The sequence below is a fragment of the Equus quagga genome, chromosome 14 (assembly GCF_021613505.1).
Source record: "Equus quagga isolate Etosha38 chromosome 14, UCLA_HA_Equagga_1.0, whole genome shotgun sequence".
Taxonomy (NCBI): Eukaryota; Metazoa; Chordata; class Mammalia; order Perissodactyla; family Equidae; genus Equus; species Equus quagga.
In genome coordinates, this window is record NC_060280.1 from 701403 (window position 1) to 723754 (window position 22352).

General features: G+C 52.4%; 1 protein-coding gene across 1 annotated transcript; it reads right to left on the minus strand.

The window, feature by feature from the left end:
* Positions 1–3994: 3994 nt before the first annotated feature.
* RCN1 (reticulocalbin 1) lies at positions 3995–16677 on the minus strand. The gene is made up of 6 exons (XM_046637882.1): positions 16001–16677; positions 11601–11794; positions 10414–10592; positions 8798–8858; positions 6013–6212; positions 3995–5122 (listed from the first exon to the last, which is right to left on the minus strand). Exons 1-6 carry the CDS (start codon positions 16240–16242, stop codon positions 5015–5017), a joined length of 984 nt encoding a protein of 327 aa, XP_046493838.1. The 5' UTR covers positions 16243–16677; the 3' UTR covers positions 3995–5014.
* Between the last annotated feature and the right edge of the window lie 5675 nt (positions 16678–22352).

Here is a 22352-nt window from a genome sequence, read left to right on the forward strand (position 1 = left end):
CCAGGAGGAGGTGGCCTTCATCACGACCACTGTCCCCACTGTGCCGTAAGAACAGGCCCTCCAGGAGGAGGTGGCCTTCATCACGACCACTGTCCCCACTGTGCTGTGAGAACAGGCCCTCCAGGAGGTGGTTGCCGAGATCACAGCGGTCTATTGCAGCAGAAGTAGAACTCAGTCCAGCCACTTTGGTTGCATCTTTTCATGCACCGACTCTGCATGGCGTCCCCTGGTGCTGAGTTTCTGATCCCACCATTCTTTGCCACAAATTTTTTAAATAGTAGTAATATTGGTGGTAGTTTCACCTAGAACGTTTTATCTTGGAGCCAACATTGTGGCTGATCAGGGGCTGGGGTCCTCCATTAGGCCTGGATGTGTCTCCTGGATCTACCGGTGTTAAATAGGGGACCCCATGTTCCAGTTTTCCTGGGACAGTCTTGGCTGTCTCAGCACGTTGCTGGCTCACCCCTGATACTTGTGGGCCCCAGGTGGCAGTTAGAATGGAAAATGGTCCATGGGCCCCTCCACCATGTTTCTTGCTACCAAGGGGCCACATGGTCACGTTGTGGATGCCGCAGCTGCATGTTCACACTGAGTCGCCAGCTGCTCCTCGGATCCTTTGGGCCTGGATGGTGCACGTCTGTGGCTTTGTCTACCCTTTGGCAGATCCACCCGCGGGCACACGCAGGCTCTGGAAGAGGCTCAGGGTTTGGGGGCCGGGAATCTGGGGTGCCACAGGGCCTTGCAGCATGATCTAGAGGCAGAGGTTGCGGCTCTGAGTGGGCAGAACGCTTTCGACCCCTCCTCCCAGGAGGAAATCCCACCTGAGGAGGAGCACAGAGGGTTCTTCTAAATCCCAAAGTAGGCAGGACAGTTGCCCTGGACTTGGGGAGGTACTCATGAAGAGGGCGTCCTGGTCTGCACTGTCATCTGGGTAGTCATCTGCTCTCTGAGCTGTGGGCTTTCCCTCATCTGTAAAGTGGGAAGAACAGTGCTGTTCCCACGGCCCCCAGCTGTGCTGCTCCCGTATTCCCGCTGGCCCGCCTGAGCAGCACCTCCTGCTCCCGTGAAGGCCCAGGGGGCCCTGTGACTTGCTCTCACCAACGAAGGTGAGCATGGGCGATGTGGGGATGTACTCCTGGGCCCCCACACCACAGCCATTGTGGACAATGGCCCAGAACCACAGCAGACTCTGCAAAAGCAAAAATGAACCCGCTGTGGCTTTAAACCTCTGAGATGACGGGGCTGTTTGTCACTGCAGCACAACCCAGCTCATCCCCTTTCCTACAAGCACCAGCTTTGCAGGGTCGTTGTGAGGTTACACGGGAGATGGCTGTAAGTCCTCGGCATCATGCCCGGCACACAGCTGTTAGTATCTATGTGGACGACAGGAGATGCTTATGTGCTTCCACGGCACGAACACCTTGAGTGGAAAGTGACCAGTGCTCACGTCCCCCTCTCCTGTGCCTCAGCCGGGCCTGGACTCTGCTCTACCTTCCACGGGAAGACTACAGAGGTACTCGAAGCCCCGGGATGTTGGGATCCCAGCCTTGGACTCCGCAACCGACCAGAGCTGGGAGTGCAGGTGGAGTCCTGGGGACAGCTCCAAGTTCATGTAAATCTCATGAGTGCAAGAGCTGATGACACAGTTGTCCTACGGCTCACATTTTTAACCCTTCATTGTGAGCCAGAGAGCGAGCTTTACGGCACTGGAGGTTCTTGGTGCGGAAGTCTAGCACTATACTCGTTCTGAGAGCACCAAATCTCAGACGCGTGGACTTGAAGGGAACCGGATTTTGTTATAAAGGTGGCAAAAGAAACCCAGAAAAACTTAAAAACAGTCCAGCCAGCCATTCACCACGTCAGTCTGAGAGGTGTTCTCGCTGAGCTGCTAACAAGTAGCTGTGTAGACGGTTTGCTGGGCACTTCTGAGCAGACACGATCCGCCTTTGTAACAAGCAGCGACTACGATCGCCCGAGCGGGTGAAGAAAACCTCCAGGTGTTGCTGGCTTTCTAACTACGCTTTTGTTACACTCGAATTCATTTGAAAACCTACAGTAAGAGACAAGAGGTACAACATGTGTGTTCGTGTTTTGCTTGGACAGATTTTGGCTCCTAGCAATTAATGCTTTCAGTCACATTAAGCATATAAATAATGCTTTCTGACATTACAGTATTTCCCATTACAGATCAATTTTGTAGCATTTATTCATAATCAGACTTGAAATGTTACCTAGAAACAAAATATGTTTTCCCTGAAACAGTCAGACCCTATTAGGAACCTAAGCCTTTTCACATCACCATGCTAACAGTTACGGCCCCAAGCTGAGGTTTTCTTTCCTTAAATAGTGTTAAATTCAGCCCCAGAAGCACTAGTCTCTTTGAGGGTTCTCTTCTTATGTGCAATGACTTGAAAAACTTAGGGCTCAGAATACATTTAACATCTTACTATGTGCAACTCAATAAATCAACCAGTGTTCTTTTGGGGGAAAAATAATGTTAGCACCTTTTAAAAGTGTTATGTGTATAATTAGGTTACATGATGCGATTTTCTCACTTTTAAAGGACGGGTTTTCATTGCTTAAAAATAGGTGTCAGCCTATTTCTAGGTAAGAAGAGTTCTTCTCATTCCCTAACCACGTAACCCCATGCCATGCATGAGCAAAGAAATAAAGGAACACGTCAGGTTCAAGATCTGGGGCAGCAGAACGTTGTGCTAAACAGCCAAGACGGGAGCCAGGGACACCTGGAACCGAGTTCTGGCCCCGCCGTCTAACCACTGTGGAATCTTCGCCAGATCCCTGACTTCTCATTCAGCAAAGGTTAGCTATTTTACAGGATTCTTTCTTCGTGAGGAATTTTCTCTTTGATTAAAGCTAAGAAGCGCTCGTCCACTCAGCAGATCATCGCACAGTCTTATCGTAGGAGAGGCTCTGCTGCTGTCGGTCCTGGGAAACAGCAAAGGCAGACCAGACTGCTGCTCCCACAGAGCTTATATTCTGGCTAGGGGAGGAGTCCCAACAGACAAACAAGATAACGTCAAACGGTGCAGTTGGTTGAATGCTGCTCCCCAAGATATGTCTACCTCCTAACCTCTGAAACTTACGAATGTGACCTTACTTGGAAAAATGGTCTTCACAGATGTAATTAAGGATCTCAAGATGAGAGTCTCCTGGATCATCCAGGTGGCCCCAAGCATCCTTATGAGACACACAGAGAGGAAGAAGAGGCCGTAAGATGGCAGCAGAGACTGGAGGGATGCAGACACAGTCAAGGAACGCTTGGAGCCACCAGAAGCTGGAGAAGCAAAGGAAGGATCCTCCCCAGCAGTCTCCCGAGGGAGCACGGCCCTGATGACACCTGGATTTCAGGCTCTGGCCTCTAGAACTGAGAGTAGTTTCTGCTTTGAGCCACTTACTTTGTGGTGATCTGAATGTCAGCCCTAGGGAACCAATACAAATGGTAATCCGTACCAAGAAGAAAACAAAGCGGGGTAGGGGCTCAAATGGAGGCTCCTGTAAGGGGTAGGGTCTGGAAGGCTGCACTGAGGGGCTCTAGCCAAGTTACCCGAGGATGTGGGAGACGGGTGTTCTGAATCTGAGGGGACATTATGTGTAGAGGGTCCAATCTACGAATGAAGGTGGTGTGTTCAAGGACCAGAAAGAGTCAGTGAGGCTGCGACGTGGGAGGTGATGAAGCAGAAGGCACCAGGGCCTCAGGGCCTCGCAGGCCTGGGTATTTCTGGATTTTCTTCCAAAGGAAATCTATCTCAGAAAGATCTTATAGTTAGAATGACTTGCAGGTCCCCTAACTAGCATCTAGAAGGAAGGAAGTATATTTATTAAATATGTAAATACAAGGACATTCTGAACATTCTAATAATTGGATTTTGAAAGCCCAGAACCTCTGTAATCTTACCTGTGTAATCCCACACACTATTTACTGCCATGTGAATGATAATGCCGCAGCACAGGTGAAGTTGCACAGCACAGGACACAGTGGGAAATCCGCAGTGGGATCCTTTATTTCCTTCACTTTCTACTTATAAGGTGGAATTTCAACCTGTAAAAGCATTCTTCCAGTCCAGCCAGTGGCTTGGAACATCGCTCTGTCCTGATTCCATGTGTGCGCAGGCCCCGGGCAGGTCTGAGCAGTGGGGTCACCAGGGTGCATGCAAGGGGCTGTGGCACTCCACGAGGCCGGCTTCCCTGGGTCCCACTCCCTCGTTCCTAACAGTGATCAGCAAGGAACAGATTGTATTTCTACTCACTTTTTCAAAGTGAATCACTTGCATGTCAAGAAAATTTTCTCAAGTGTAACAGTGTTTACTATTTTCCTATAGTTCTTCAAATGCCTGACACTCATCTTTTCCCTACTTCTAGAATTCCTTTGTTTTTCACATTATCTTTCTTGATTGCTTCTTATTGTAAAAACAACAACAAAAAAATAAAGATGTGGATCTGTTGTGCACATTAGCAGGTCCATACAGAAAAATGCACAGAGGTTTTATATACCATTTACACTAACAGCTCAGAGTACAAAGTCAAGAAAGAAGAATCGGAAGTAATAGACTTGCTCTGAAATAAGGCTACTAGGATGACACCACTGCAGCTCGGTCAGAATTTCCCTCACCAACTACTCTACAGTGGCAGACGTAAAAAGCCTGCAGTTAAAAGTCACTCCATATGCTGCCCCCAACGTCTGAATAACAGTGCTTTTCCACTTTTGTTCCTCTTCAGTCTAAATTTAATGGAAAAAACTAAAAACTCATGTTTTAGCAATGTATCCCCATAGAGCCCTGCAATTTACCAAGATTTTCATGTGTTTTGAGAGAAATCTTACTGAAACAATAGAGATGACTATTTTCCAGTAAATATTGAGTGAGAAACAATCTTAACCCCAATCTGAGGTGATAAACTCGTTTTGGGGGACACAGGTGCTGAAATGTGAGAACTGCAGCCACCTCGCGAGGGAGCGCGGGAAGCCGTGACAGTCCGCCCCGCGGCAGCGGCGGCATCAGAGCTCGTCATGGTTCTTGGTGAGGTCCTCCCCATAGTTGGTGGCTTGGCTTCCGACAAACATGTTCCAGTTCTCGAGTATCTCCTCTTTAGTCAGCTTCTCATCCTGCAGGAGAGGAAAGGGCTGTCACGGAGGCTCCGGCACCTAGCGACGGTTCAGCACGAAGCTCACGGCCATGGTTTGCAACACTGAAAATCCTCCACTTAAGAAGCTGCTGGATCCCTCCTGCATCTACCATTACCGCCCTGCCAAACCCCAGCCTGGAGCAGCCTTCTGCTACAAGCATTGTGCTAAAATGTATCGGTCAGTCCCCAAGGAATGCAGAAGCTGGACTCCAGTGATGTCTACAGGCGGTGCTGCCATTCCCAAAATGGGCCTCAAAGAATGCCACTCCCCTTTTATGGCCTGACTGCAAAACTTGACTGTCTTCCAAGAATTTGGAGCAGTGATCAAAATGGGAAGAGGCAGGACTTCTTTCTAAATCTCGTTAATCTGTTCATTTGGATATTTATCAATAGCTGTTGAAGAGCTGGGCGTCAGATCCAGCAGTGTGAGCTCCCCTGAGGGGGCCTGTGTTTAACGGGCTGGGCTTCCTTCTGCCTGACCCCTCACGGATGTTTGATAAATATCTGCTGACTGAAGGAAGGGAGGGATACGCTCATCCTAGGGCAACACAGGGTGTATTTCTTACACCCACGCCCTGCCCACAGCAAACAAAGTCACGGGTTCTGCAATCCTGGGAGATGGGAGTGGATGTAAGTGTGTGGCCCACAGCAGACTTCCCACAGGCCCGGGAAAGTCTGGGCCTAATGAGCTCGCCGTGGGTCATCACCGCACTGGCTCAAGTGTAAGGTCTCTAACGCAGGGCAGGAACAAGAGAAGTCACAAGGACACACGTGGCCGCCCTGCCAGTGCTATCCCCAAAGACGCAAACAGACCGGATCTCATGGAGAACATCTCCCTTCAAGGAACGATTCCAGAAGAGCGTGCAATACCTTGTTCTTATCTGACTCGTACACCAGGTGCCTGGCCTCGGCCTGCGCGTGGTCATAGTCCTGGGGGAGGATCCAGTGGCGAATCTCATCTTTGTCCAACTTCCCATCCTTGTTCAGATCCCGGAATTCAGTGAACTGCTCCCGTTCTGACAAAACCCAGTCTGGCTCAGGGCCATTCTCCTCGTGGGAAAACATATCCGCTGGAAGGGAAGGCGGTTCTCGGTTATGGAGACAAGTGGGAAGGTGATGGTCAGAGAAACTCGGCCTCTGGAGTTTGGGGAGGGGGAGGACCAATCAAGAGACCCAACCCAAACGTCTGGTGGGCGGTTCCTGGGGACGGCCATGCAGTGACTGGTCCACTGCGAAGGCCGCTCTGAGGAGCAGAAAGAGCTGAGCTCAGGAGCCAGAAGATGAATCCTGGCCGTGGAGCTCGTTCATCGCCTGGGACTAAGTTACTTAGCTCAGTGACTGAGTCTTGAGTTGCCTTGTCTGTAAATGGAGGTAATTCATAAACCATGGGGTTATTATGAAGGTCAAATGGGGCGCTGTCTGTGAAAGCCTTACACAACCCGAGCTGGCACCATGTGGTGAAAGCCAGTATCAGCACCAGTGCCTTCTACCTTCGAGGGTCCAGATGCGCCCCAAGTACTCCACATGCATCTGTTCCCATGGTTCTCCTAACAGTCCTCCGAAGCAGGTGTTATTAGAACCCCACCTTACAGATGAAAACACGGAGGCAGAGCCCCACCCAGGGCCCAGGGTGAGCGTGGGCTCGAGCTGCATAGGAATCTGCCCCCACCCACGGCTGATACCTCCGTGTATTACAACTGTTGTTTAGATCATTTCCAAAGGGCTCTCCCACATTTCATTTTATTCCACCCTTACAATTCTACATGATCACTGTCCTTGTTTTGCTAAATGGCAGGGAGAGGAAAGAAGGCAGGGTGTGCGCACTGTTGGCCGAGTCAACCCATCTTCTCGGAAAAGGGAGAGACCCTGTGGGCGGCTTCTCTCTAAGGGAAGTACAGCTTGGAAATGTCAGGTGGTGCAGGGGCAGGCGGCAAACGTAGGTAAAGGAGAGCAAGACCCTTGATTCAGCGGCAGGATGGACCCACACCTGATGTCAGCACTGTAAGAAATGGCCGTCACACTGGCACACTGGTCAACCTGAGCTTCATGCAGCCCTGCAAGCGTGGGCGCTGGTACCCCTCTTTACAGATGAGGAAACCAGGGCTTATCATGGTCATATGGCTCCCAGGGCCACATGGCCAGTAGGTAGAGAAGCCCGGACTCCCGACTCCAGTGCTCTTCCAACTGTGCCACACCACCACTGCTCTTCCTCTCGTCCCCGCCTGAAGAGAAGGTTCCCCGTAAATGAAGTCACTTCTTGGACAGTCCATACCTCGGGCCTCTCTGACTGCAAGTCGCTCAGAGTTCTCTTCTCAAGCACGACGCCCCCACCTCCCACTCCGCCCAGGGTGAGGAATGGAATGCTTCTTTCAGGCAAAGCCACCCCAAGAGTTGGCCCCGATTGACCATTTCAAGGCAGAAGTCAGGAGGGCCAGGAGGAGCATGCACGTCTCCTCAAAAGCACCCACTGCCTGTCTGATCCGTCGGCCTTCTCTGTCGGTCTGATTCTACCTGCACGGTCAAGGGCAGACGTCCATGGCTCTGCGGCTTCCCTCCCGCACCAGGCAAGAGGAGGGCCTGCTGCCTGTGCTGGGGAGGGGCTGCCAGTGTCTTTATTCTACAAGGACCCCTTAATTACTGTTCCCACAGATGAACGGAGAACAGCACTCGGCCCTACAGAGAAAATACAATTTCTAACGACTGGAGAAACTCTGCTCTTCATAACTGAAGGCACTTGTTCTTGTGTGTGGGTGGCAAAGAAACACAGTCACAGACAGAGACTGATGGCCACGTGGGCGCTGGTTCTACGTGGAAAGGAAATTAACTGCCCATATTAAATACGTGTACAAAAATTATGTGTATCCCACCCTCAAATGATTTTCCAGCTTACGTCATTGAGGCTTGGGAAGAGGTGTCGTGAGCAGGCAGCCTGCAGTTGGAGCTGTGTGCCAAAGCCCCAAAGGGGCAGCCCTGAGGGTCAAATGGAAATTTCCATGTTGCCTGCTCCGGGCCTTTGCGCTCCCAGGGCTACCGGCTGCAGGGCAGGCTGGAACCAGCAGCCCAGGTGCATTAAGCTGAGCCCTCATTCAGCCGGTGCTCAGGACCTGCAAACACTCCTCTTGCTGTTAGGTGGAGCCCCACAGAACAAACTGCCGGGTATGGGACTCCCAGAGAGAGGATCAAAACCAGAGGCACGAGATGCACATCACAGGCTTCACCTCTTCAGGAGGGAAGGCCTTTCTGCGCATATAAACAGTACCGCAGACCACGGCTGCGTCCTCAGAGCCACCAGGCCCCGCTGACCCACGGCCAGTTTAGTCTTTCCCAGGAGTGCCTGCTCCAGCCTCACTGTGTATCTGTGGGGTCCCCAATCCTGTTGTGCAAAGGTGAAACGAGACAGCGTGATGGGGGCACCCAGCAGAGCCAGGGCCAAGGGCTGGACACCTCTTCTTCCTCCACTGAACGAGGCCTAACAACGCCCCCCGGACACGGCACCGCTAGGGTGTTGGGACAAGCCCCTCCCCCCAGGTCACGGAGTGACACCTGCACACTTGCAGCTGTTGCTAAGAGAGAAGTCTGGGGAGAGCAGTCAGACACGCGGGTGGAGGAGTGTGGCCCAGTCGGGACAGCTGAGCAAGGCTCGGGCTGCGCTCACCAATGTACTCGTCCTGATCCACAAACCCGTCCCCGTTCTTGTCGATGTCCTCCAGAGTTTCCTGGGGAGCAAAGGAGAAAAGAGAATCCAGGATGGCTCTATGCTCTACATACATCTGAGACCCAGCCGCTGCCCCCTTTGGCTTTTATGGCTGAAGGCCCCGCTGACTCCTGGCTCCTCTCCTTTCCTCCCTGGGCATTTGTGTCTTATCTGTAAACAACAGGCAGTAGCTAGCCCTCCTCCCCGACCCCACAATTTTATGAGAAGAACACTCTCTTCAAATGAAAATATACCTTAAGTCCAGAGGCTCTGATTCTGCCTGGAAGCCCTGACAGGCCACCACCTCCACCATCCTCCCAAACCACCCCCTGGGTACCGTGAGGAACCCAGCCTGAGAACCAGTAGACTAGAGGTAATCACAAACATGGATTCCAGAGCCAACTGGACTACGAACACTGAGCTGGTATCAGAAAAATATGAAAAAGTCAGCAATTAAAGTAAATAAAAGTATATCTGACTTTTGAACATATTATGTTCTGTATTTAGTACACCTGACTTCTTAATCAGGTTTTTCGCTTGCGTGAATAATTAAATGAGTTTACTGTCCATTGTTGCAGTGACTCAAAGGCATCCTGGGTTGAAGAAAATAGCCACCCCGAGAGCCAAGAGCCAGTCCAGAGGCACGCAATCCTCTTGTGGATAATTCCCCATCTTCATCATCCTCTGCAAATTAGCTAGCACTAAATGCATGTTGGGTGGTAAAGAGAAATGATTCTTAGAGCCACTGCCCAGTCCTTAGGGTCATGGGGGTCATGAGGACGAAGCATGAGACAAGAGTGGACCCATCCACCATCTACGAGACCCTGTGGAAAGCAAGCTCACTCAGAGGCCTCAGGAGCACAGACATCCCGTAAAGCCCAGGGTCTGAGCCATCACCCTGCGAACACCCAGCCCTAAAGGGTGTGTCCTTCCCAGCCAAGGTTTTCCTTCAAGTATCCATGTGGCTCAACAACCCAGCGCATTCCACTTCAGTCTTTTTCTAGTTCCCTCAAAGCTGAAAAATGGGATAGAGACTAGCCAGTGGCCCACTGAGCCCATCCGCTCTTTCGGGGCTCACACCTCAACTGTACTTCCTGCCTCATCAGATCAGGGAAAGCCCATGGAATGTCAAAGGAAGGGACAGTGCATTCCTGGCCAGGACAGGAAAGGGAGATGGTGCCTTCTCCTCACGCCCTCTCCTTTCCTTTGTCTACCAGCTGGTTGTGCTAGGATGATCTTGAACCCACAGGACAGCAGAGTACAAAATGGAGTGACCTGAGGGGGCTGCCAGCACTGGAAAACCACCTGGAGAATTCACCTGATGGGGCCATCTTCACCGGCCTTGGTCTAGGCAAGAAATAAGCTCTGGTTGCATTAAATGGCTAGGATGGGGCTCTTTGTCACAGCAGCTGGCCTGCCCTGACTAGTTTACCAGGTCAACAGGTGTTCCAATACATTCCATGCCAGGGCCCTTCTCCAAGTCCCCTCAGGCTGAGGAACGTTCTCTCTCTGGAAGAAGGGACAAGACTGGCATAGCTTTCGTCTCGGTCTTTTCCAGGCCAGGCTCTCCGTCTTACCAGAACCACAATTTCCTTCATGTGCTCGAACTCCTCAGGGTGCAGGAAGGCCGTGAACTCCTCCCGCGTGGCCGTCTGGTCACCGTCGCGGTCTGCAGCCTTGAACCTCCTCTCGTCGCGTGGCAGCATCTTTTTAAAGGTGTGATGGTCTGAACTATCCTGAAACTCTGCCGGGTTTCCTGCAGGGTATGTGCAGAAACGTTCAGACAGGGCTGCTAAGGAAGAGCTTTCCCTCCAGATCACTCATCCTTCACGTCCAAACGGTACACGAGCGACAACGGTCCTGACCCATCACGTTCTAGGAAACATTTTATTGCAGACAGCCTCTGGCGTCTGTCCCTTCACCCCACAGTCCAGACCCTAATGGCTCATCAGGGCACTGCTGCAGGTGGTTGAGAGCACAGGCCGAGACCATCCCAAGGTCATACTTCTCTTTGCAGAACCTGCTTTCACCTGTCACTCTTGGGTCCAGAACACGCAGAGGCTCCCCAGTACCCAAGACATTTTCTCTCAATGTTGCTGCCTGGCTTTCAAGATCTCCCTTCATCTGGCTCTGAAAGTGTGCAACCTCAGCTCTCCGCAGACCTGTCTCCTTGCTGTCTCCGCCATGTGCCCAGTGGGTCTGCACCCTGGGCTCTGCACACACCCCTCCATGATGGCCCCAAACGAGCATGTCTTACATCCAAACTCTGCCCACTGCCAGATGCACTGCTGCCTCTCTGCCCTCCGGCTGACCCTCTGCCCCACCTGTCTCTCTCTCTCCAAATACATATCCATTTCTCAGGGCCAGCTTCCAAACCACCCTCTACCAGGAAGCCTTCCTTGACTGCTCCTGCCCACTCAGTCCTTGCTACCTGAAACGTGGCAGCATTTAGAAACCGTACCACAGACATGCTTCCCCTCTGCTTTGTTCTCTTGCGTGCCTCTGAGATGGTGAGCTCAGGCTGGGCAGCAACCCAAGTCATTTCCATTAGACCCTCGACTCGTGCACTACTCACCACCTATGGCTTCACTCAGCATAAGTAGAGCAGGATGTCACAAGGGCAGGGTCTACCCTTTGGGTTCTACATCTTTGGGGAGATGCTGTGACATCTCCATGGGGGGGTGGATATGACAAGAGGGCAGAGTCTCCTGCGAGAAGCTCATCACGTGCCCCACCGTGCCACAGCTCCCACAGCCCCTCTTACCCAGGTAGTAGCCGTAGGTGGCTTGTTTGTACTCTTCCCAGGAAATTTTATCGTCTTTGTCCCGATCATAATCCTTCCAGACTTTGGCGACATTATCATAGATGTATCTTTTTTGTACCCGTTTGATCCAGGTTTTCAGCTCTTCAGTGGTGACAAAGCCGTCCCCATCATTGTCGATTCGATCAACAATCTTCCTGTAGTAAAAAAATCCACAAGACTATTATTAAGGCTTGTGTGATCCTGATCCAGAAAAAGATCAAACACTTGCAGAATCAAAAATGCATTAACAATTGAAATAAAATCACTGATCCGATGGTGCCGGAAAGGATCTTAACATTTATCTTTTCCAAGGATGGTGTGCCTTCCCCGCCAGGGCGAACGGCAGGCACGACTAGTGGAGCATTCCCCTCCGTCCTGATAAACCCAGACGTGGCCTTGGGATTGTTTTCAACACTGGGCTCTGCGGGTGGACCCTACCAACTGATTAGGGCTGATGTGTACAACGAATGCTGGCAGTCTCCCCTGATGTGGTCCAACTCCCTCATTCTAGAGTAATGCAAACGGAGGCCAAGAGAAACCGGGTGACTTTTCCAAGACCACACAGCTGGTGTTTGGTACAACTGGAGCAAGAACCCATGTCCTCTGGCTCTGGGTCCGAGGCAAAAATGGGAAATTCTATGTAAACCGAAAGACAAGTAAGTTCTTTGTTTGTTTTTTTTTAAAAAAAAAAAGCTCATCACCTTGGACTCCAAGACTTGAAATGGGAGGGGACTAGATCTTGTTGGACAACACATAAAATGTTGGGGATGCAAGAGCCTCGACTGCACAGGGCCTCTGCAAGATGAGCTGGGCAGCACAGGCCCGGCTCGCACAGGGACGATTCCTGTGTCCACTGCTGTCTGCTGCTCTGCTGGCCCAGGTCCCAGCGATTTCCCACTGGACCCCACTGAGGTGCCCCAAGGCCTGGTCCAGAGCAAACCTCAGGGTGGGTCCATCTCTAGGCAGAGGGTCCCAAGCTAGGGACGCCATCCCTGTAGGGAACTTCGAAAACACCCACCAGCTATTCCAGTGTTTAAGAAGTTTTAGCCGGGTAGTCCATTTACCTGGGATGAGGACATACTGGCTAGTTAGGGACTTGTTTCTTCACTTGGGCTGGAATGGTATTAACTCAGTGGTAAAACTTTCAGCAGTTCTAATTGGAAGTTACTCTTTGATTAATTAGAAATGGGAAATGAATTCATTAGTACTTATGTCTCTATCTCCCTCCTGAACCTGCACAGCCCAAACTCCTCTTTCCCTGGCAAGTGTGGACATTACTAAGAGCTTTAATGTGTCCCTTCATTTGTAATTTTAAGAGATCTCTAGACTGAAAGACTGAACCTCAAGCATCTTCAGGCTTCATTTCAGGAAATCACAGCCAGACACAGCAGAATTCTTTCAACACCGCGTAGTGTTCAGCCTACCTACTACGTGCCAAGCACTGCTCCAGTCCTGGGGACACAGCGGTGACACGCCCATTGGTTCTCCAAAGCCAGTCAAGCAACAGAATCTCAAACCAGCAGAGACCTAAGGACGCCAGGTGGTGTACAACCTTCTTTTGTGGAAAGGATAGCATCTAATCCATCCAAACAGACACCGGGGACATAGCTCAGCTCGACACACAGTAACTTAACAAAGAGTTGTCAGAAGAATAAATAAGATCGTACCCTCTTCGAAACTCTCAGAAGTGAGCTACTGGGAAAGGCAGCCAAGAGGTGGATGAAGCGAACACTGTCCTTGGAACCCCTGGATCTGTCCTCACCCCGCTGAGGCTCGGTTTCCCTGACTGTGAACTCGAGCCCCTACTCTACCAGGAATGTTGCGAGGAACCAAGGGGAGAAGGGGCCTTGCCTCCCTCGGGATGACAATCCAGATCACAGGGGGATGGAGCACTCAACAAACAGCTGGAAGGGACAGAAGTGACAAAGCCTCCAGCAGAGCCGGGCAACGGGATGTCCCTGCCTGCCACCCCTGGGGCTGCCAACTCGCTTGCCAAGGACTGCCCCGGGGGCAATGGTCCACAGGGGTCAAGGGAAACAAGAACGTGGTCTGCACTGAAACCACTCAGATTTTAAACGCTGGCAAGTAACGTACACTTTTTCTAAGACCGAGTGGCATGTGTGTGACTATGTGTGGCCTAGGGTCCCCACTCTGCAGCCCTCTGGCAGAGGTGTCTTCAGGGGCCTGGAAGCCATCACGTTTTCAGGACCTGTGGTCAGGCGGTGGTGACAAGGTTGCCCGGATACGGCCATGCTCCTCCCTCAGCAGCCCTGACTTGGAGGGGCTGTTGCACCAGAAGCTGTGGATAGAGGCGGCTTCTCATGCCCCATCCCACATTGCACCCATCACCTCCAGCCCTCTGCCCCCACCCCAGACTCTAGCCCCACTTACCTGACGGGTAAGCGGTGTGTCCACCACCCATTGGTGGCTCAGGCCAGAGACCCAGACGTCACCCTGACTCCTCCCCCCTCTCCCCACCCTCGCTGAGTCCCAAGCAAGCACTGCCACGTCTCTACCCTCCTCATGTCTGGCCTCACCCCTCCTGCCATTGGACCGGCCGTGCCTGGTTCAGGCACTCATCGCCATGGGCGCCCGGTCTCCCTCTCGTGCCTCAGCTATGTCCTCCACCCCACTGCCAGTCAGACTTTCCCCACAAGCTTTTGCGGGTGATGACATTTCAGCCACGTCAGGATAACATCTAATCTCCACTTCTCAGAGGTCCCTCCTGCTCTGCCCTTAGTACCCCCTCCACTCCCACCTCCTACTTCTTCCCAACACTGTCAGACACCCCTTTACTGTCCCAACACCCCCTGTGCCCAGGACAGGTTGCAAAACCCTTGTGAGCGGGCTGTTCTTGCCAGGACTGCCTTCCCTGCTTTACACCCGGCAACTGCAAGTCATCCCCAAGCCCTGATCAGATGACACCCCAAGCCTCCAGCCCCTCTTTCCCACCTGAAGCCTGGGGGGCTCCTTCTCCTGGATGTGCTCACTGCGGTCTCTACAGCTACCTTCACAGCAACTGTGCATAGTGTCTGCCTGTGTCTCTCTCCTCCACATTTGACTGTAAGTGCCCTGAGGTCCTGCACACCTGCTGGGTATCTAATGCCAGGCTGGCGCACAGCAGCCGTTCAAATGTTTGTCACATGAACACGTGAATGAAGTTAAGGTGTTTGTACAAGGATCAAAGCCAGGCCAAGTCCATCAGCACTTGCTGTCACCTCTAGGCTCACTGGTCACGACAAAGGCATGACCCTGGAATCTGTAGGACTGCAAATACAGACTTCCCTTCTGCAAACCCCAAAACCTCTCCTGCTTCTCCCAGGTGAGAATGCTGCAAAGCGCTGCCACTCAGGGTCCCAGAATAAACCAGCCTCCAAGGGCCTCAAAGCAATAGACAGACTGACCCCTCCATGGCCCCCACGGTCGAGTCCCAAACAGAAGAGAAAGTGCTTCTCTGCAAAATAAAAGGTGATTGTTTGGAGGTGACTTTGAAGTTCAAAGACCTTTTTATGAGAATGGCAGATGGTGCACCTGCACAATACGCGTAATTTAGCCTCCTACTCTGACCCACTACGTTGCCCGTGGCAGCCCATCACACAGGGATGGCTGCGCACTTTTTTATGTAGCTGGACACCCCGGGGCCTGGTGCCCAGCAGGCAGGGCTATGGGCCCCTCCCCAGCCCGCCTCCATGTGGGCCCCGCTGGCTCCATGGAAGGGTTTCCAGAGGCCTTTGCACAATGCCCCGAGTGCCTCCCAGGGCCGAGGAGAGGGTGCACTGAGGTGTACCAAAGTTTTCTTTCCCCGGTTTGGTTTCTGACTCAGCTGCCTTCCACAGTGACATTCACGATGCACCCCACGCCACCCGCCAGCTCTGCCCTCAGTTCCCTCAGTTGCCAGGGGGCTGGGCGCCTCTGCAGACACCCCTGGAGACAAGTGGTGACCAGTTTCCATTTCCACCCCTATCCCCTACCCCCGAATGCCCCTCCCTTCTCAACAACAGAAATGTTACATCCCTACTTCAGATTTACGGGGCGACTTGGCAGAAGGCAAGAACCCCAGCTGGGCCGGGGACCCAGGCCAGGAATCCAGCCTCTCCTTTGCCTGTCCTCCGGACTTTCATCCACTTAAGTTCATCCTAGAGACCTTAGCAGGGTCTCGGCCCTCCTGTCTGGGAATTCTGGGTGTGGGGAAGAGCTCATGTCGCCAGAAAGCCACCGTGGACAAATTCCTCTTTGTCCACTCCCCCTTCCTTCTGGGGCCAACGCAGGGAGGGCGCGCCCTCCGGTCCTGGCCGCCGCGGCCGCCACGTTCTCGCCTCCACGCGAGTCCGCGGGCCCCTGCGCCCCCCGCGCGGCCTCACCCCAGCCGGTCCTTGCTCTCCTCCGAGCTGAGCTGGTCGAAAGTCTTGGAGTCCTCCTTGCCCAGGAAGGCCTCGTGGTCGTACTGGAAGCTCCGGTTGTCCTCGGGCGGCCGCTCGCCCAGCTCCGAGTCGGGCCGCACCACGCGCTCCTTGCGCACCGTGGGCTTGGCCCGCAGCGCGCGCGGCCACAGCAGCAGCAGCAGCAGCAGCGCCGGCAGGAGCGCGGGGCCGAGGCGCGCCATGGCCGGGCCGGGGCTCGGAGGAGGGGCCGCGGGGCCGGGGCTCGAGGAGGGGGCGCGGGCAGCAGCGGGGACGCCCGGGCCTGCACCGGGAGGGGAGGGCAGAGCGCGGGCGGCTCCGGGCGGGCGGCTCCGGGGCCCCTCACGCGCCCATTGGCCGCCGGCCGCGGGGGGAGGCCGGCCGCGCAGCCACGTCGCCGGCCCGGGTGGGGGGCGCGCCTCGGGTTGGCGCGGCCCCTCCGCGCATCTCCGGAGGGCGGGCCGGGCGCGGGCTGGGACTGGAGGGCCCACGGGAACCGGGAAGTTCTTTGTCAAGCAACAGATGTGCGGGGTGAAGTCCCCTCCCTTCTCCCAGCTCCGCAGAACTGAAAGGACGGAGGCGCCGCCCCTCCCCGACTTCCAGCCGGGAGCCCGAGTCTCAGCCCCAGACCCGGCCCCAAGATGTGCCCCTAAACCAAATTCACCTCCACCTACCCAAACCGGGAGTCTGCTTACAAATGCAGGCGAGAGGAGGAGACCCGGGCGGGCGAGGTCGCCTGGAAACGAGGGTCGCAAACTCAAATGTCGAGGAGGGCGGAGCGAGCGACTTGAGCAGGACCAGGCACCAAGTGAGCGGCCGCGCACCCCAGCTGGCAGGCGTGCGGGCCCCAAGCTGGCAGATAGTCCCGTTTCCCAAAAAGAAAGCGGGATTTCCAATGTTTATGTTTTCATTTCCAAATGATGGCGACTCATTTTACAAAAGCACCGCATGACTCACACGAGTCTTGTCTGTACACTGATGCGGAGTATTGCCGCTCGCATAAGGGGAGCTCGGTGGAACTCCGAGCCGTGATGGAATGTTCTGTCTCTGGGCTGTCCTACAGGTAGTGGCTGTTGAGTGCACAGGACGTGCAGCTAGTGTACCTGAGGCATTGAAAATTTAATGTAAATTTAAACTTGAATAGCCACATGTCGCATACGGGACAGGGCCGGTCTAGAGCAATCATTCTTTCTGTGTCACAGCCTTTTGAGACTCATTGAAAGCCATGGACCTTCTTCCAGAAAAATGCACAAGCAGCCACTGGCTTGCATGTTGGATTAAAGTGTCAGAGGAGTCAGAGTCTTCTGAAGCTGCACTGTGAGCCTCAGATTAAGAATTTCTGTAAAGCTAAGCTGTGGTTGAGGAGAGCAGCCCATCCCCAGGGCCCAGACAGCTGTGCTCCAGAGCTTTCCCTCTGTCCTGCTCCGTCCCCCATCCCTGACAGGGTAGGAAAGGTCACTGGATTGTGCTTCTTGCAGGATGTCAGGACATCGAAAGCAGCATAGATCCAAATACTTTTCTTATGAAGACTTTTTTCAGTCAATTAAGGAATAATTACTGTGTGCCCACTGTGGCCTAAGCACTGGACTGTGTGCTGAGGACACGGGGGAACAAGACAGCCATGGTCTCTTGGAGAGCTGTAGAGTATGTGAGCAGATATTCATTCATTCACTCTTCAATATGCTGAGCACATGTAGATGTCAGGCCTGTGCTGGGCACTGGTTCACTGAGCAGCCACAGACTGCAAATCAGTGTGACTATCAGGGAGGAAGGCATTCAGCATTACGGAGACAGGACCAGACTTGGGGATGGATTTGGCAAGGCTTCCTGGAGGAAGGGGTGTCTAGATGAGACCGCAGGTGAGTCGGATAAGCAAGACAGTGGAGGTGTGGGTGTGGGAGAGGAAGGAGCTGGCAGAGAGCAGTCGGGTTGGAGGTGATGTCCTTGTGACCTGCACTCCTGCATTGGCTGGCAGTGGGAGGTGAGGACATGGTCCTTGGTGCCTCGCCACGGCCACTGACTTTGACGAGGCAGGAAGTGCTGTGCTTGAGAACAGACTTGTCCACCCTGCCAGTCCAAGGCCTGAACTTCTAGCAACAGAGAAGCCTGACTCGGGTGTGTAAGAGCTCCCTATGAGGGTGCAGGGGCCCAGGTGGGTGGCTCAGGACATTTGTGCTCATCAGGCAAGCAGGATGTGAGTTGTTGAGTGAGGAGGAGGTGTGGGAGGAGGCAGAGAGAGGAGATCAGAGGTAGAGAAGAGGAGGAGGATGGGGCTGGGCGTGGGAAGGTGGGCGAGAAGGAGGACACTTTGCTTCTTCCCAGCTTTGCCGCGGGCAGGCGGGCCCCTGGCTTGATCCAGGCTCTCAGGAATGAGGAGGGTATGTCCTTTGCCCCTGTCCTAGTTGGCTTCCTGCCAGGCACAAGTGGATTCCCAAGATAGATTGCTCCAGGTGGTCTTGGCTCAGGTGGGAACTGCCAGAGAGTCCCGGCACTGCTGTGACTGCCGAAGAGTATGCATCACCTCTCAGCTTGCCTGCTTTACGTCTCACTCCTCCACCGCCTGTGAGAGCCAACAAGCCCTCTCAGCCGGAGGGCGGGGAGTCGAGCTGAGGCAGCACAGGCAAGGTACATCCCTGCGTGATTGCTTTCTTCCATTTCACAGCTGCTTCTGTTTCTTCCCATGTGCATGTGTGGCTAAATTTATTGCCCTCTCTTAAGTTGATCTCTGTTCTTGATGAGGCAAAGGAACCAGAAGCGAAAGGGGTGACATTCAGTGGCTGGTTGAAGTGGTGGCTGACCAGTGAGGGTATGTGGTCTGTGTGTGTGGTTGCAGGTGACAGCCTGCAGCAGAATCCAGCCGGAAGTCACTAAAACAAGAAGAAAACTTTTCATCTCACGTGACAAGACATCTCAAGTTAGACCACTTCCAGATCGGTTAGGTCAGCTGGCTCGATGTCATCATCAAGGAGCCAGCTTTTGTGGGTTTTTTTCCCCTCAGAGGCAGGGAAACGAGGACTGCTCCCTCTGTCTCTCAGGAGGAAATGTCCCAGCAGACTTCCCCACATCTCTTTGGCCAGAACTGTCACATGTCACGTGCCTACGCCTGATCAGTGATGGGCAGTGGGGGTGGACCCTGCAGGGCTGATTTAGACAAATCGGGATTACTTCCTGGGGCTGGAGGATGTGTGGCTCCCTCTGAAGCGCACGATGGGGTCTGTTGGCAGGAGGAGCACGCCGATGCCTGTGTCCGCTAGGAGGAATCAGGATTGGCTGCTTCATGTTTAAAAGCACTGTGAGCATTCTCCCTCCTGCCTCTCCACCATTCAAAACCACACATGCTCTTCAAGGCCCATCTCAAAAGTCACCTTCCCCCAGAAGTTTTCCATTATACCTCAAATTAGAATTGATCGCTTCTTCCTAAAGATGCCTAGAGCCTTTGTACCTCACACCTAGCGCCTTTCACAGTCTGCTTTGTAGTAACCAGTTTTCCTCAGTCTCTCCTAACTCTGAAACCCTTGGGAGGGAGGACCGCATGTGATTCCTGCCTATGTGCGCAAACCCAGGGACTGGCACATGTGTTGCCTTCTCACAGGAGTTGACCCCATAGGACAAGTTTGCTGTGAGGCCAGGGACCATTATTTCGGGTTCCTCACTGTACATCCAGCACCCAGCACAGTACCTGGTGCGTAGTAGGTGCCCAACAAATATTGCGAATAAATAATAGAATAATAATAGCTACTGATTTCTGCTTCTGGTTGAGATGGAGTAAGGGAGGACTAGGTTTACTCTTCCATTGGAAACAAACAAAAACAGACAGAATATATGAAACAACTGTTTTCAAGGCACTGGACACCAGGCAGGGAAGGACATTGGAAATAAATAAGGAGAGTCCTACGATTGCCCCCCTTTTCCACCCTGATGGCTTCCGGGCCTCCGTGCAGGGCGGGGACTGAGAAGACGCCCTGAGTCGAAAAGAGAAAGGTGAGTGTCCAGAGAGACAAGTCAGACATGTTTCCTGGGAGAGAGTGCCAGAAAGTGGAGAGTTGCACAGAGGGGGAACCCCAAAGATCCACAGAGGATCCCCATGAGCATTCAGTGGAGTCCTGATCAGAGCACCTGAGGTCGAAGAACAAACCCACTGAAAGGATTGGCAGGAACAGCAAGTGCCGGAATGGTGCCTGTCCCCACCCGCTGGACTAGGAGTACTCAGAACTCATGGGGCACTGGGGAGAGCTCGCCTCAGTGGTGGGGAGTAATTAGCCCTAGACTGAGCACTGCCCCAGAAAATGCCCAGCAAGCATGAAAGCAAGACTTGCTTCCAAGTAACTGGACTTTATCCCAGAAAAAATTTTAATGCAAAAAAATATCCAGCACCCAACGAGGTAAAACTCACAATTACTAGCATCCAATCAGACACAACGAGGCATGAAAATATGACCCAGGATGAGAAGAATCCATCAATAAAAACTGGCCCAGAACTGCGAGCCGGCCTGGTAGTCTAGTAGTTAGGGTTTGGCGTGCTCACCACCACAGCCAGGGGTCATTGTCTGGTCGTGGAACCACACCACCTGCCTGTCAGTTGTTGCACTGTGGCAGCAGCTCACTTAGAGAACTGAAACTAACAGGTAGGATACTAACCATATACTGAAGCTTTAAAAAAACAAACTGGCCCAGAATTGACACGGATGTTAGAATGCACAGAGAAGAACATTAAGACAGATTATAATTGTTTTCAATATGTCTAAAAAGTTCACAAGAGACAAGGAAGATACAAAAAAGACATGAATGGAAAGTCTAGAGATTAAAAATATGATACCTGAGATGAAAAATATGCGGCATGGGTGTAAAGAAAAACTCTACTGTTTGCATTTACTTTACACACAATATCCTCTGAAAACTACAACACTTCACTTCTGACACTCTGACTACTGAATGTGTGTGGGGCTTTCCCTACACCACCCAGCAATTTCCCCACATCATCTGCACCACTGCTTGGGTGTCCTACCATTTAACTCAATTCTGACACACCTACCTGAGATGGAGTCAGATCCCACAGGTTAAGGGCTCAGTCCCAAAAGACTGCGCCCTCCTCCCACTTCAGATGCCAATCACAAGTCTGGGTTGTCACCTGTGCTTCTGACCCACTGGCTGTAGATTGAACACCTTCCTCAGGTTCAGATTTGCTAGAGCAGTTCATAGAACTCAGGAAGATGTACTGCTTGAGGGCAGACCTCAGGGAGAGCCAAATGGAAGGGATGCATAGGGCAGGGATGTGGGAAGGGGCTTGGAGCTTCCAGGGCTTCTCTGGGCTCACCACTCTCCCAGGACCTGCATGTGTTCACCAACCCAGAACTCTCCAAACCCTGTCCTTTTGGGTTTTTTGGAGGCTTCGTTACATAGACATGATAGATTAAATCATTGGCCATTGGTGATTAACCCAATTTCTAGCCTTTGTCTCCTCCCAGGAGGTTGGAAGTTGGAGGGTGGGGCTGAAAGTTCCAACCCTCTAATCATCTGTTTGGTTCCCCCAGCAACCAGCCCCATCCTTAGGGGCTTTCCAAAAGTCACCTCACTAACATAAACTCAGGTGTGGTTGAGAGGGGCTCTTTATGAAGAACAAAACACACCCTTATCACTCTAATCATTTAGGAAATTCCAAGGGTTTTAGTTGCTCTGTGCCAGGAAGGAGACAAAGGCCAAATATATATTTCTTATAGTAAATCATAATATCACAATGAGATTAGCAGAAGATTAAATATTGCAGAACAGGGGCTGGCCTCGTGGCTGAGTGGTTAAGTTCACGTGCTCCTGCTCGGTGGACCAGAGTTTCGGCAGTTCAGATCCTGGGCGCAGACATGGCATTGTGCATCAAGCCATGCTGAGGCGGCTTCCCACATAGCACAACCAGAAGGACCTATAACTAGAATATACAACTATGTACCCGGGGGGCTTGAGGAGAAGAAGAAGAAGGAGAAGAAAAGAAAAAAGAAGGTTGGCAACAGGTGTTAGCTCAGCTGCCAATATTTAGAAAAATTTGCAAGACAAAATATTAATGAACTTGAAGGCACAGCAATAGAAACTATCCTAAAGGAAACATATAAAGAAAAGTGAATTTAAGAACTGAAAAGAGACTCAGTAATATCTGGGGCCTATTATATAGGTAATTTGAGTCCGTGAAGGGGAGGTAGAAAAAATTTGAAGAAATAATAGCCAAAACTTTTCCAAACTTGATGAAAATTATAACCCACAGATCTAAGAAGCTCAACTAACCCCAAGCACAAGGAGCATGAAGAAAGCTCCGTGAAGGTACATC